The sequence below is a fragment of the Phallusia mammillata genome, chromosome 1 (assembly GCF_965637545.1).
Source record: "Phallusia mammillata chromosome 1, kaPhaMamm4.hap1.1, whole genome shotgun sequence".
Classification (NCBI taxonomy): Eukaryota; Metazoa; Chordata; class Ascidiacea; order Phlebobranchia; family Ascidiidae; genus Phallusia; species Phallusia mammillata.
Window position 1 is genome coordinate 10,663,133 of NC_137252.1, and position 15,492 is coordinate 10,678,624.

Genomic DNA, 15,492 nt, shown 5'->3' on the forward strand with positions numbered 1-15,492 from the left:
GTGATTTTTTAATCGGTATTTTTTTAGCATAGAAAAGAACTATACTGGGATATTTCACAGCTTAACAGGTCCATATTACATAACACAAAGTTATAACCGGCCGATTTTTTCCAATTATGCTTGCAGCATATACCAGGTACAAGAATCATATATGCAATGGGATTCGAACCGATGACTTAGAAACCAAAACCATCTTTCATTTCAAAAGTTTCTGTACACAATCTTGTATACCGTACACCATCACACGTAGGTGATAAAAAAATGGTGATTATTTGTCAAATAATAAAGTTTCAACTTACATCCACAACCACAACGATATTGGCCTCATCAAAAAGTTGGTGATTATTGGCATCCACAGCTTGCACGGTTAAGTTGTAAACTTCATCAACATCTGGTAAGTCTACGTCAATAGACCGTTCAACACTGAGTAAACCGCTGTTAGGATCCAAGCTAAAAGTTCCATTGAAATTGTCCAATAAACGAAAGAACATGCTGAAATTTGAAGTACTATCAGCATCATGGACCTAAATAAAACAAAAAAATATCTCTATACAATTGAAAAATCTTTTTTGGAAAACCCACACACTTTTAAGGTCATGACTTCGGCACCAGTAGTTTCCTCTGTCACGTGGTATTGCTCTAACCAATCAGACCGTTCCAACACAGGGACGTTGTCATTTAAATCCTCCACACTCAGTGTTACTTGGACTGGCTTAGAATATTGGATGGTTTCCCCATACGTGATAATGGCGTAAACGCACAGCGCATAAGCACTGGTTTCTTCACGGTCAAGTGGCTCCGTTGTGTAAATCGTTCCACTTGTTGGTTGAATACTAAACCGTCTATAAACCATAAGAGATATATGCTATAAATTACGCAGTGTATACGTCAACATTCTTTAACACTCAGGTTTATATTAAAATACAGTAGGTTACGTCAGGCTTATTACAAGCGTTGTGCCCAATCAGCCGGTCACCAAGCATTACTACATATGGTACGGCATAGGAAAACTAAAAATCAGCCTGCGGTGGAATTCGAACCCACGACAGAAGTATTTCTTGGGATTCGCGTTCTACCAACTGAGCTACGCAGGCTCAGTGGAAAATCCGCCGAAAGTCGAATCACAACCACCGTTGCCTGACTCGTGTGCTGCACATGTCAGCTTCGTAGCAGGGATTTGTCAGGTCAAACATTAATAAGTTAAGATGACGATAAATTTATCTATCTTCAGGTCAACAATAAGTTTGATTAGCATGAAACTTGCAAAAACGTTTTCAGGTTAAGTTTATTTTTTATTTGGGTAGTTATCGGCAAAACAGTTTTGCTAGCAAGCAAGTTGTGTGCGGTTTTGTAGGAATATAAGGGTACCTGTTTGAAGAACACAATTCGTAGACCACATCAGCTGCAGGATTCAGGCCCATTTCGTCCAACTAAAACAAAATTACATTTAAGAGGGTAAAAGTGTTAGACATATCTAGTACATACCTGCACCATACCAACAGTGGTATTGGTCGGTTCGTTTTCGTCGACTTCAAAGTAGTAGTGGGTTGCGTTAAAAGTTGGCGAGTTTATGTGATCTTCCTTGACAGTTATGTTTATGGTGGTAAAAGATGACTAAAATAAACAAAAAATATTTGGTTCTTTCGAAAGTAAAATGATACGGAACAATAAAAACACCCAAGAATATTTAAAATCATGCCTTCACAGTCAAGGTGAACATACATAATGAAGTACTGTAAAGTGGTATCATTGAATTTATAGTACATGTAAGGTGTAAAGCAGTGGTGGCCAACCTATGGCGCATGCGCCAAACGTGGCGCATTGCATGATTAGAAAGGGCGCATTGCCTTCTTTTGATAATCATGAAAACCAAATTAATAAACTATAAAATTAATAAAGTAAGCCAGCCCTGTTAATTATATAGTTTATCAGAGTTCTTTTTTGCTTAATAGTTCTTATTACTTATTACTATCCTTCTCATGCGAAAGTTGTTTCTTTCTCTTTCTCTCTATATACAAGAAGTAGTCATAGAAGGTGGGGTTACGAGACATTTATGGCGCATCCAACACAGTATGTTAAAAAGTTGGCGAATGGTATGTAGAAGGTTGGCCACCCCTGGTGTAAAGCATACGCACTAAAATCAGGCTATAGTAACAACAACAAACATATTACACTTACAAACTGCCCGTCAGCGGCCTCAACCGTCAGCAAATACGGTTCATAACTTAACAGTTCGCGGGTTCGAACCTCAGCCCAGTCATCGCGGACAATAAGCTCAAACGGTATTTCATCGTCAGTGAACGTGTACGACAAATTGTGATTAGAAGCATCAGGATCTTTGGCTGACAACACTAGCACCAATGCACCGGGTACAGAAGATTTACTGACATTGGTAAAATAGACAAGTTGCGTGAAAACTGGAGGATGCTCGTTAACGTCTTCGACTTTTATATTGACAATGCAAAAGTCGCGCCTGTAACAAAATGGTTTCAAATAACGTATATCAGTGTGACGTCAATAATTGAGCCCTTTTCTACCTTCCCTTTCTGTGTATTAAAAAGAGTTTGTTTCCGCTTGTGCATTATTCATTTTACACTGATGATGATAGATGTTTTAGTCGGAACGTTTGCTTAATATAATGTCTAAGTTTTATTCTACATAGCTGGCATTTTTGTTTATAGCAAAGCTACTTTTCAAGTCCGTGTCTTGTGTACATCGGTTAAATATTACAAAACCAAGGACCATGTACAAATAAAACGTACAGACTTAAAAACGTAGAAAGGTTTCAGGACTAGCTGGGATACAGCAAAGCCTAATTGACCGACATATAAATAGTTTATCAATAAAAGCAAGACCTAAAAGAGTACCAGAAAGGTTTTCACAAACGTGTTTTATTTAACTCGTATAACAACGTGATTGGTTGTACATCTACGATACAAGTATATTCCTCACCTTGCATCTGAATCTGTGACAATTACAACAAAGGAATGTGATTGATCGGATTCAGCGTCCAGTTTACTGGCAAGTATAACTTCTCCACTTTGCAAAATATCAAAAAAACCTTCATCACCAAAAAGTGAATACGTAAGAAGGCTGTTGCTCTCATTAACATCCAAGTCCGAAGCGTTCAACTGAAATACGGAAATGTAACTTGTTTATCTTTTACATAAAGGTATTTTGATGCCAAAAGTCATCTAACACAAAAATAGGTAAAAAAAAGTTTTTTGGGGTATTTTTTTAAATTATCAGTTGAGAAAATCAAGACCGTAATTTTTATTTGATTCTCTGAAACGAATGGTCAATAAATTAGCACAAACAGCCTTATCAACCTGGTTTCTATCTACCTTTGTAACCAATGATCCTATGGTAGCATTTTCTTTTATAACAGCAGTAAGGCCGCGGACTGGGAATGAAGGAGAATTGTCGTTTAAGTCCCGGATGTTGAGTGTAAGATTGCGTCCATCACTTTTAAATTGCTCAACAGTGTTGCTCTCTTCCACATGCACCTTGTCCATTAAAATATTACTTTCCTCACAAGTCAAGTTTTCGAAAATCAAGATGTACAGAAACCACTATATCACAATTATTAGTACTGAAGAGCAAAATGATTCTAAAAACCGCCAACCCAGACCAGATACAGAAACCGGTTTATCTGGTCAGAGACGGTTTAAAGCTCAGAGAATAATACTGAACACGATACATTGCAGATGAAATTTTTTTAGTGAATGAACCAGTCACTGCCGTTTAAAAAAATAGGAATATTATTTACCCGTAAATTGTTTTGTTTTTTAATAAACGAGCTTTCTGCCGATTTACAGTTATTTTTATGAGAAATATATGACATAAATAGTAAAATAAAACAGCTTGGTACAGACATTATCGAAAGGTGTAAGTGCAATTGATCATATTATTGGCAAGGACTAATACCTGGAAAATCATTTGGGTAACAATCTCGGCGTCAAGTAAGCTGTTGTTCGTTACAACGATTACACCGGTGTCTTGCTTCACCGCTAACACACCGGAAGGTTTTATGTTGTAACGAAACTCAGTCAGATCGTCCTATCAAAAAAATCATGTAGTTTAAGCACCTAGGTATACGTATGATGCAAAAAATAATATTACATAACCTACCAAGTCTTGAGCAATTATGCGCGTCACGTAGCTCCCTGGGGGTGAATTTTCATCGACAGTCACCTGATCCGCTTCGAGCAATGCGATTGGCTGATTGTCGTTTACGTCTTCGATGTCAATGACCAACAGACAGAGATCTGACTTATCCACGTCGTCAACTTGTGAAGCCTACAAATGTATGAGTATGAGACGGCAAAATAATATTTAATGACCATGTTAATCAAACAGTTTATTTGTTCGGCTAATAACAGGTTTATTAGGAACTGTTTTCTATTAGACGTGGCCCCATGTAAACTAAATTCAAAATACCTAAGAAGCCAGGATTATCGTTTAAGGAAAGCGACAAGAAAAATTTTGCTTAACGTCGAAAACTGTTGGGGTTATCACAAGTTAACTATCCCACCATATACAAGAGCTCGAAGTTTTAGTAACTGTCACATGTACTAGGCCGAATGTGGGGCCCACAATGCTACTGCGTTTACAAGTCATGGGGCTGATGAGTTGTGCACAAAGACGCAATTAGTTCAACTTTCGCATAAACAAGTTATGTTTTCGACGTTAATACTAAACTAAAGAAAGGGGATTTTAAACGCCTTCGAACCGGCCGTTACAACATAAGTGTTGCAGGTTTTGCAATACAAAAAGTTTTTGGCCATCGTTGTGATATGCACCAAACAGCGAACGGGCATAACCTTAGCGTGCAGTGCTTTTTAAGGTTTTATGCAATAAAAAACAAAGGTTTTATCGTTTTATGCAATAAAACATCATTTTATTTCTACAAAGTTAAGCATACCTTTATCAACAAGGAGACTGATTTGGTAATTTCGCGATCGATAGATTTCACCATGGTAACTGTTCCGCTTTGACGATCAACTACAAAATAGTCCGAGTATTCTGAAATTTAAGCAAGGATGTAGTTAAAACAAAGTATACAATACAGTATTTACCGTATTTACCACTTGTGACAGAATACACAACAACATATGCAAGCATAAAATACAAAGACATTCTGTATCTAGATTTCCGTCTGGGTGAATATTTTCGCGCAATTGTGCTGCTACGATTTTGTCCGGCGAAATAAACACAACTCGACTCATTTACAAGAAGTTGACTTTAATTAACAACTGTATGCATATTTGCTACACATTTATTTATCAACAAATTGCACCAGTACCGCGCTAAATAGCGTAATACAGTAGTTCTCAAACCCAGCGTCGCGACGCCCTGGTGCGTCGTTTCAATCTTCCAAGGGCGTCGCAGAATATTCGTTTCGTGGCTTTTTGTTCATGTATCAATAAACACAACTTTAATAATAAGTTTCCTCATTAACTTTTATTTGTTGGTGCGTCACAAGTTCAGAAAACTTTTCCAGAGGCGTCGCAACAAAAAAAGTTTGAGAACCACTGGCAATATATTAAAAAGGACACAATTATTGGTACCAATAAGCAAATTAAACTGTAAAAACAGTCAAGCGTTACCAAAACCATGCAATTATAAAATTTTGATTTTTAAAAATATGGAGGACTATTTAAGTGACACATTCTGTTGGTAAAAGTAAAGCCTAAGAATATTTTTTGTTGCAGTGTTGCTAGATATATTTTAAATTTGTACCAAAAGACTTATAATATAACAATATTGGATGTAAAGGTATAGTACAAAACCAACATTAAACATGCATAATACTAACATTATTAGCAAAATGATTAATACTAATAAGGCACAACAAATATGCAGTTCACAGTTGGTTGCAAAAAACAAGTTATGTATCAATGCAGCAAGAATACTCCGTATATAAACAAGCAACCACATAAAAAATGGTGCAGTGACCAAAAGGCAACACTTCCACTTTTTAATATTTGAAAGCAATTTACTTTCAAACACAGTAGGTGCAAAATTTGGTTGTTGCAAATGCAACTATTATCACCCAAAACTCTCTTCTTTAACTATTAACTTTTTTACTTTAAAGAATACGAAGGCAATATATATTGATTTATGCCTATAGTGCCAACACAGCATCTGACAGCCTTTGATAATCACTCAGTTCATTATGGATGTGAACTGATATACGAACATACAGTACTCCCTGCACACATTTTACTGGCACTTCAATTTTGTGTTCATGAAAAAGTCGATTTTGAACCAATTCAGCATCCTCATATTTCACTTCATGGGACTTATAAAAGCGAGATGGCAAAGCTACACAGCACATGGAACCTGTAAAAACAATTTGTAGTGAGTGTTTATACAGATGAATCCATTTAATCGCACCATCGATTTGCCAAGACATTTAATGCGATTAACCGGTTTAGGTGATAAACTGATATGCGATTAACAGGACTGTTTTCTTGACAAACGATGGGCGACGGTTTGGAAGTTTTAATTGTGATGCAGATAAACAGATTATGCAATTAACTGGTATGCGATTAACCGGACTCGTCTCTAACAATTTTAAAATCTCAAAACCAAACAAATATTTCGTTATAAATGCAACTTGCCAAACAGTGGACTTTGATAAGAAATACTACCCATTCTGCAGAAAAATATAGATTTTCAAGAAATGAAAAGATAACTAGAATAGTGGTTTTCCTATAAATTGCCAGTTTATATGTACTACATCATGTTTGTTTGTTTGTTTCATTTTTATCCTCAATGGGCGGACAACGCCTGAATGTGTTATGCTCACAATGAGTCCGCCGTCGAGCTGCCTGTTTTATTGCAAGTCCGATGATCATTTTTTTTTTGATTTTTTCGATTTTAGGCAGTTGGTGACTTCAATTTAGTTTAACCCATTGGAAACCACTGGGTTGGAGCAATGCCGCTTAAGTTTCTTGCTCAGGGAAACACAAGCGACCGTGATGGGATTAGAACCAACGACCTTGTGATCACAAGGCGGTTGCGCTAACCACTCGGCCAACTTGGCGGTTCATATTTATCATATTTAACGATGTATTACATATACCATTTACTATATTTATAATGGATATATATTTGGCACCTACATTTCATTGGGGCCCTGTCTTTTTCCTGGCACTTCATAACATAATTGTTTCTGCAAGCATAATCTAATGGGTCCCCACACATATGCACATACGATTTGGTAACAGTAAAAATAGGGCACAATCATTGTTAGTTATTTACCAATTTACTATACACATCATTTGATCTACACATATGATTGTTTTTGCAAGCAAAAACGAATGGGTCCCCACACGCGCGTTTGTGTGGATTTATGGTAAACAAACAACCTGGTTATTTTTAGATTCTTAAGGAAAAACTTAACCAACTTTAGCCTTAACCCAAAGTTTTGTTTGCATTATTTTCGCATCATTATCGTCATATAATTACAAAAAGAAACAGTAAATAAGAACAGGAAAAATACTTTCAATTTAATCTAATGCTTTGACCTTGATATTGTCATTCAAGGTCAGTTTTTAAACACAATTTTCCAAAACTGAAAATGTGCTTGTTAACTTAATAAAACGACATATCATAGCTGCACAAAAACAGCTGATTTCTAATCACCAACACGACTGTCTCGTAAAACGTCCGTCCGGACGTCAAGCTGAGCACTCCCGCTGCATTCACACGCCTTAATCGTAAACAAGGAGTTGAGACTTCTATCTGACTGACAGGGTACACATATTATGGGCTGTAAAAGTAACTATTTGGCCGATTAAGGCAAATTTTTAAATACTAAACGAATAACCTACTGCAAACAATTGTTTAACATTTCAGCACATTAGGACTTGTATTTCTGGCCTAAAACTTATTATTTTGGGGTTTAAGGGGTAAAAATGGGTGAAACCGATAAAAAGTTACAAAATTCTTTAGAATAGCTTACATTGCACCAACCAACAAAGCATGAATCCCTCAGATTATGTACTTGGGTCAGTACAGCCATTTTTAATTTTTTTTGTATTGGGGGCCTGTGGGTGAACCACTGGGTCGTTTGGGGTCAAACTTCAGGAGGATCAAATTCGGAACAATAACTAACATCTGTGCAAATTTGAATAAATTTAAAGCACTCTTTCTTGACCAAACACATTTAACAAACCAGCGTTAGACAGAAACGAATATTTTGGGGTTTAAGGGGTAAAAATGGGTAAATCTTTTTTTAAGGTACAAAATTTTGAAATACCTTATATTGCACCAAACAACAATGCATATAACTCCTTAATGAAGTACTTTAGCAAGTATAGCCGTTTCAAAAATTTCACGTTTTGGGGGTTGTGGGTGAACCGAGGGATCAAACGGGGTCAAAATTCACATGGACCCTCTTTAGACCAATATCTATAATGTGTGAAAATTTGAAAAAGTTTGAACCAACAAATCCGCATTAGACGGAAAAAAAGAAAATAAGAGAAAAAGAAAAAAAAATATAGACAAAAACAATATGTGTCCCCTTCAGGGAAGGGGACCCATAATAATCTATGCATAACATTTCTTCCAAAAGTAAAACAAAACGTAAAACAACAACCCGCTAATTATGAACAGGTTTTTTAGTGCAATAATGAAAAAGCAAACAGCAAATGAAGAAATTTTTTTTTTTTACACTTAGTCAAATTTTCACAACAGGATGGTTTCAAAGCTTGTCTACAATGTACATACTGTGCATATCCAGAGGTGCCAAAGTGCTAGACTTCCAAGCAGTTGTCAGCAACTGAACAGCATCAACCAACAAACTATGGTTTCTTGTGATTATCACCTCTGGACCAATAGCATTGAAAAAGTTAATGCAACATTGCAATCCCAAGATGGGAGAGTAATCACGTAAGCCTGCAAATATAAAAAATACATACAAAACTAAAAAAGTATATGCTGGCTTAAATTGTTAAAAAAAGATGCTTAGGTAATATACTTTTTTGAGAACATTTTTTAGCATAATGCAAAAGTACAACAATGACAGGGGCGGATTTAAAAAAAAATTAAGGGGGGGTGTCCAAAAATTTTTTGGGAAATTCCCTGATGCGATACTGACGTTGTATGATACGATTTGGGTGTTCCCCTTTCTAAAAAACGTCATAACTTTGACGTCACTCACTCACCAAAAAAAGTGCGGTCGCAAGGTATCACTTTTGTAAACATAACCAATAGTTACCGCCCTGATCATTTGCGTCTCTTTAATTAAGAAGTTTAAACGACATTGCTTTAACTCTAACACAACACAAAATGTTTACCGATATATTTTCTTGGCGAGCCGCAAAAAGAGGAACTTTTTTCTATTAAAACCTAAATTTGCTGTTTAATCGTCTCCACGTTTTGAGACCTGAGTATTATTACCCCATGCACCTTTGAAATCGCTCTGTTCTGATGTTAGCTATAAAAAAATCAACGCGTTTATACCACAATACGCCGCCTCACGCCACAGCTAAATACTTAATTTACACGTCAAATGACAAGTAGTTAATTGTTTCGTTGCTAATTTCGTTTTCTAGTTCAAAACGACGCTTTAAGCAGCAGAGTTCTTTGTCCATAATTGCAAGCAGGTTCAAACCAGAAAGTACAAGACCCCAACCCAACTTGTAACTTTAGCATGCCGCAAAGGCGAGTGGCATTTCTTATTACCTGTTATCCATTAGACAAAAAAAAAGAAAAACAACATTTGATTTTAGCGAAATTGTTAAAATTTCCAATTACGGCTCTTGGCTCTACTATCTAGCTTACTCAGCAAAACTGCTAATGCAAGATAAACGTGACTGTTAAAATACATTAGTTGCTTAAAGAAAACCTTTGAAGGGCTGAACGCCTTTTTGAAACGATGACTCGCCTTTTAAGTTGCGCAACGTTACGAATGCAATAAAATTGGTTATTATGCAAGGCATAAATAATGCCAAGCATTGACAAGTTGCCAATTACATGTACCATGGTTCGATTTACACCGATCGAATATTTGTGACAAACAATTACGTGTTTGGTAGGTCATAAACATTTTAACATTGAACGTTTTAAACGGTTTAGTTGGATTTAACATTGTTTAAATGCGAAAACAGCTTAATACATTACATTTAGTGCAGTCAGCACTTTTGACTTTAGTGTCCTTGGCGGATAATTACTTTTCTATTGTCAGCGCAATAAACTCTTCATTTTAAACCTTGTCACGTCACAATAAACTTGTTACGTCACACCCAATACAAAACGATAAAGACTCACGGCTTTGAGATAACGACTTCCTGTAATCATGCAGCGGTAAACGGAACGTTTGGCCTATTTAATTTTCGCACAACTTTTTTAAAATAGGGGTTCGGCAAATTTCACCAATTTTCTGAGGGGGGTGTCAAAACACCAAACACCCCCGTCTAGATCCGCCCATGAACAATGATATAAGTGCAATGATAGTAAAACAATAAAAAAGTATTATGCCATATTACACCATTTGCAAAATTCTGTTGCGCAGAAAATTTATCAGATTGGGGGTTTAGATTTTGCACTTTTCAAGTTTTTACAACTAAAAACAAGGACACAGACTAAAAAGTCCAAACCTTGTAATATGTTTCAAGCCTAATAAGACATTGCCTGAAAAAGTAAAACACAGTACCAGGAAAGGTGTGTTCTGAATGAAAACCACTTTTGTATCCATGGGACACACTTAGTGCTCCGATCTTAGCTTGGTGCTCGGGTTTCACATAGAGAGCTGCACAGCCTTTTGGTGAACAAAACCATTTGTGGGTATTGAGAATGTAATAGTCAGCATCTATGTCTGTAAGGTCTAAAATAACAGTCCCAAGGGCATGTGCACCATCTATTAAAACTGGCACATTTCTGCAGAAAAAAATAAATTTGTAAAACACATAAATATATATGTGTTTTAACACAATATTTTTCACACAATAAAATATTGTGTTTAAACACTGATAAAAACAAGGTTTAAATCACCTTTCATGGCAAATTTGAACCAGTTCTTTTACTGGCATTATAAATGGAGTGTTGCTTGGAATATGGCTAAACAATGCAAGTGCAGTGTTGGGCTTAAGAGTTGTTTTCACCAAATCTAGAATATCTTCCTTTGATTCAAGTGGAAATCTAAGAGTTTCCATTTGCATTTTTGCACCAGTTCTTTGACACACTTTGTCCATTGATTTCTTTACAGCACCTAAAATATTAAACAGCAAAGACAGTTTGTTTAATACGTATTACTGTAAAAAGCTGTTTTAGCATTGTCTTACCATACACAGTGCTTAGATGATAGATTACACTTTCTTCATCTAGTTCCAAGCTATTTAAGACTGAATTGGTTCCAAGTGTTGCATTTTCTGTCATTGCAAAATCTGATGGCTTGCAACCTATTTTAAGTGTAGTTCTTACATATCTATTCATTAATTGGATATAATTATACAAGTATCTGCAGAATTTGGTATGTATTCAATTTTAAAACATTCATCATCATCAAGTCACCCCACAAAAAATCAATTTATTGTCCTTACGCTAATACGTAATTTTAAACCAACTAAACAATGTTTTAAATTGTTAACATTTACAAACTTCACCAATAAAAAGTAAAAAAAATTAGGAAATTATCTTACCAATATACTTTGCCAGCCTTTTTTGTGTGTGAACAATTTGTGGAAACAATTCTCTGTCAATAAACCTGACTGGCTGGGCTTCTACATACCTTTGCACATCCTGTGCAACTTCCAATCCATCTTTCAATGCAGCACCAAATGCACCATGATTCAAGAAAACCAAACTCTTAACAAAAAAAAAAACTGAAGACACCTTGCAATTACAAACTGGTGATAAAATTCAGAGACAACAAATATATATATGTTATACCAACTCTTTGAAACAATACGCAAAATGTACTTTTTACAGACTTGCAACATTATACAGTTCTGTCAGTCACGTACATCATATTGCTATATGTGAAACACTAATAACTCACATCATCTAACAAGAAGTGTTTCTTTTTCATGGGTTTTCCAAATTCTGGTTCACATTTACGATACTCAGCAAAGTTTGGTAAGTAGACCGGAAAGTCAGGAGGAACATACTCATCTGTCTGAGAAAACACAAAATTTAACTTGTTTCATTTTTACGTGATACTATAAAGTATTTACCTCTGCAGCTTTCAATTGAGTTTCAATGTTTGAAGAGTGAAAAGATCCAAATGAGCGGGCAACCACATCCCTAGACTTTTTTTCACCAGACATTATTTGTGAGTAACTCAAATTAAAATGCTTAAAATATTCACAATTCCATAGAAAAAGTAAACAAAATAATTAGTTTAAGGGTGTTTTTCAGCATAAAGTCCTTCAAATTTTGTCAAACACCTCTGCAAACGGCAAACTTACGTAGCCTTTTATTTCCACTTTCAAAACTGTAACACTTTTGTGCTTATCTTGCAAATTGTCTGATCAAACCTGGCACTAAAAATAACCTCAAATTGCTGATCTGGCTGAGTTACCCCACCGTAGAAAGCAAACACGACAAAACCAATTCAAACAGCGCTGCAAAAAGTGCAAACTTGTTCGTTTCTTATCGCCGCACAATCATCCGTTTTACTTTGCGGTGATTTCCCTTAGTGCGTTTTTCGCATGTAATTTCTGCGCTCCACATAAACATCAAAATATTAACAGCCAAAAATTTCAATTTCAATGCACTTTCTTAAGAAAGAAACTTACCTGTTTCGTTAAACAAATCATACATCAAAGCGGCGTTAATAGCAAAATCTTGATCATGTGCCTTTATGGAACTTGTTATCAGAACCGGTTCTTTCAAGGATACCCCCTGATTAAACATATCGTATGGCTTTAAGTATTATTAAACACAAGGAATTTGTTGTTACCTCTACTCCAGAAAATTCCTTTGTCCTGCTTTTGTAAACATGTTTCTCAAATCTTGGAGGTTTGTCGTCTGCATCAAACACTGTCACTTGCAGGACAGATGTAGTATTAAGTCGAGGTGACGCTGCGGTATTCTGTTAAGATTTAAACTTTGCAACAAGATTTTGAAAAACAACTATATCTAATCAGAACAACTTGCCTCAGCAATAATGCGAAGTGTATAATTGTGTATTTTAAGGTTATCGTAGTCAAGCTGTTTCTTCAACGTAAGCAATCCAGAAGAACCGGAGTTTGACAATTCAAATAGTTCGCTGACCTGCAAAATAGCACAATTAATTTGTAATGGGAATTGTGTGTACAACGAAAACTGCCTTTACCTCGGCTAAACGTAGAGTGACAACTGCGTTTTCATTGATGTCGTCATCTTCGATTTCAACTTTAAATATCGATTCACCAGCCAGGGTAGACTCGCTTATTTCGATGGACGAAGGCAAATTGACAATAACTGGAGGGTTGTCGTTGACATCAACGATTCTTATAATGAGAGACAACTTTACCTGCACGAATCGTTGTAAAAAAAATTATTAAAACTTTGGTGAAAAAAACAATATAGATTTGCTTTCTCACCAACGCCGTGAGGTGTTATTTACAAAAGGTTTACAAAATGGAATCAACGTAAATTTCATACCGGCTGTCCGACTCCTTCCCTGCAATGGAGGGTCATTTCTTTTATGTTTGGGTCTGTCTGCAAAATACAAACGCTTGATTTATTAGTACAAAAAATCAAGGATTGTAATATTTGAAAGTTTTCACCTCATAATCAAACTGCCGGTTTTGCGTAATAATCAGCTGGTTTTCATTCCGTTCCATTGTAAAATCGGAATCTGGACTGTTATCTTTGGTGGTTAGCCATATTGACGAATCAGCGTCGGACGAGGAGACATTGATAAGATTGAGGTTGTACGTTTTGATAACAGCACCTAAGCAGTTGCAACAGCAATATTGTAAACTTTCGTGCAAACATAAAATACAAGTAAGTTATTTGTAACGTATTTCCTTTTTCGTTTAAATCGGATTTCTAAACACCGTTTCCATTTCTTCCTTAGGGGTTTCTTAAAAATTATTGTTTAGATTTCTTTCAAACGTGTTGCGTTTAACCTAGCTATTTAAAAGCAGATACTCATTGTACTCTTTAAATATGTAGCGACAAAGCTCCCCATTTTCACCACTGCTATTTGTTTTACCTCAGTGCACAATGCGAAATAAGGGTACCCAAAGCTACAAACTATGCATATGATCGGTTGGTTATTGTTTCATGGATACAACAAATCAACGATACCTGGCGTATTGTCTTCTAAGACATTTACAATCATTTCTTCATGAAACTGTTTCTCAAACCGGCTGCAAAGCGAATCTGTAGAAATAAAACACGTTTCCGGAACTGAAAAAATAAGGCCCAAAACTGTCACAAAATCGTAAGTTGCAGCGTATCAAACTTACCTTCATAACGAAGACTTTGGGTTGTTTGTGAAAAGCACTTGTTCCAAGTAACTGCTAAAACGCAAATGAGTAAAAATGTTCTCATTTCTGACTGTTTTATCGCAATATCTGTCACTAACGCTAATGTGTTGGTTCAGAACAGGTACCAAAATAAATCTAAAATTCACCTTGCGGTCCTACGTAACAAAATATACTGTATACGTCCGTTTGACTGGTGTCGTACTTTAACAGTTTAAACCTAGCCAATTTCTCTAAATTTATACTTTGTGCTGTTGGTTATACAAAACAACTTAATGCCCCAAGCCTACCACAGATTTACAAAAAGTATTTAGGCATAACTAAATAGTACATCTTGTTATAAACAGCAAACTAACTGCTGAACAAAATCTATGCTGATAGAAGCTAAAATTCTGACAGTATAAGGAAATACGGCTGCCGGATCCTTACAACATACAGTTTATGTATAGACTTGCGCAACACCTTCACTGAGTCATGTCACTACCACAGTATTTCAAACTGAAGCCAAACAGTTCGTCTTTACTGAACAACTGTACAAGAGTATAATTCAATTGCGTTGTATCATTCGACAATGACTCCCTAATTTTGTAGAACAGTGCCCAACAACGGTACTTGAACAAACCATCGTGCAGCACTTAGCGCGGCCGCCGTGTGGAATTTTGATTCAAAATCTGTTTCGAGTCCAACGCCTGACTACGCTCCTGGTCATTTAAGGGTGTCAATTCTATAATTGCTCTTAGATTTTCTGTAATAGGCATTAGAGAATTAAATAGAGGAATTAAATAAAATACTCGCACGGTGTCGTCAAGGGCATGGAATAAAATAAGACTTAGCATAGCATTCTCACTGTATGCTGCAAAATATATCGTAGTTTAAAAATGTATACTTCAGTATAGTTTCACAAAGGGTATATATATTGTGAGGGGTGTTGTGGAAATGTCTTAAAATTAAAACAAAAAATTAACCGTCAAAAGCGCGTCTTAGTGCCACAATTGGTATGTGCATATGTCTTTATCGTCAATGTGAGATAAAGTCGTCTTACTACGCATTTAAACTACGATTA

The 15,492-nt window shown here is 36.0% G+C and overlaps 2 protein-coding genes across 3 annotated transcripts in view; both read right to left on the reverse strand.

Annotated features, from left to right (window-relative positions):
* Window positions 1–5,167, reverse strand: part of LOC145217718 (protocadherin Fat 4-like) — a 29,664-nt gene extending 24,497 nt beyond the window's left edge. For both annotated transcript variants that reach the window (XM_080085064.1, XM_080085056.1), the window contains exons 1-10: window positions 4,925–5,167; window positions 4,132–4,299; window positions 3,928–4,059; window positions 3,345–3,506; window positions 2,953–3,131; window positions 2,179–2,473; window positions 1,486–1,614; window positions 1,369–1,430; window positions 587–842; window positions 300–524 (exon numbers count right to left, since the gene is read on the reverse strand). In XM_080085064.1, the coding sequence (XP_079941190.1) occupies window positions 300–524; window positions 587–842; window positions 1,369–1,430; window positions 1,486–1,614; window positions 2,179–2,473; window positions 2,953–3,131; window positions 3,345–3,506; window positions 3,928–4,059; window positions 4,132–4,299; window positions 4,925–4,978 (1,662 nt within the window). In that variant the 5' untranslated portion in view covers window positions 4,979–5,167. The remainder of the gene's footprint in view (window positions 1–299; window positions 525–586; window positions 843–1,368; window positions 1,431–1,485; window positions 1,615–2,178; window positions 2,474–2,952; window positions 3,132–3,344; window positions 3,507–3,927; window positions 4,060–4,131; window positions 4,300–4,924) is intronic.
* Window positions 5,168–5,227: 60 nt separating this feature from the next.
* Window positions 5,228–12,318, reverse strand: LOC145217732 (uncharacterized). Its single transcript, XM_080085072.1, has 8 exons — window positions 12,186–12,318; window positions 12,011–12,127; window positions 11,652–11,817; window positions 11,295–11,411; window positions 11,005–11,221; window positions 10,667–10,890; window positions 8,740–8,907; window positions 5,228–6,345 (listed from the first exon to the last, which is right to left on the reverse strand). Exons 1-8 carry the CDS (start codon window positions 12,276–12,278, stop codon window positions 6,128–6,130), a joined length of 1,320 nt encoding a protein of 439 aa, XP_079941198.1. The 5' UTR covers window positions 12,279–12,318; the 3' UTR covers window positions 5,228–6,127.
* Window positions 12,319–15,492: the final 3,174 nt, after the last annotated feature.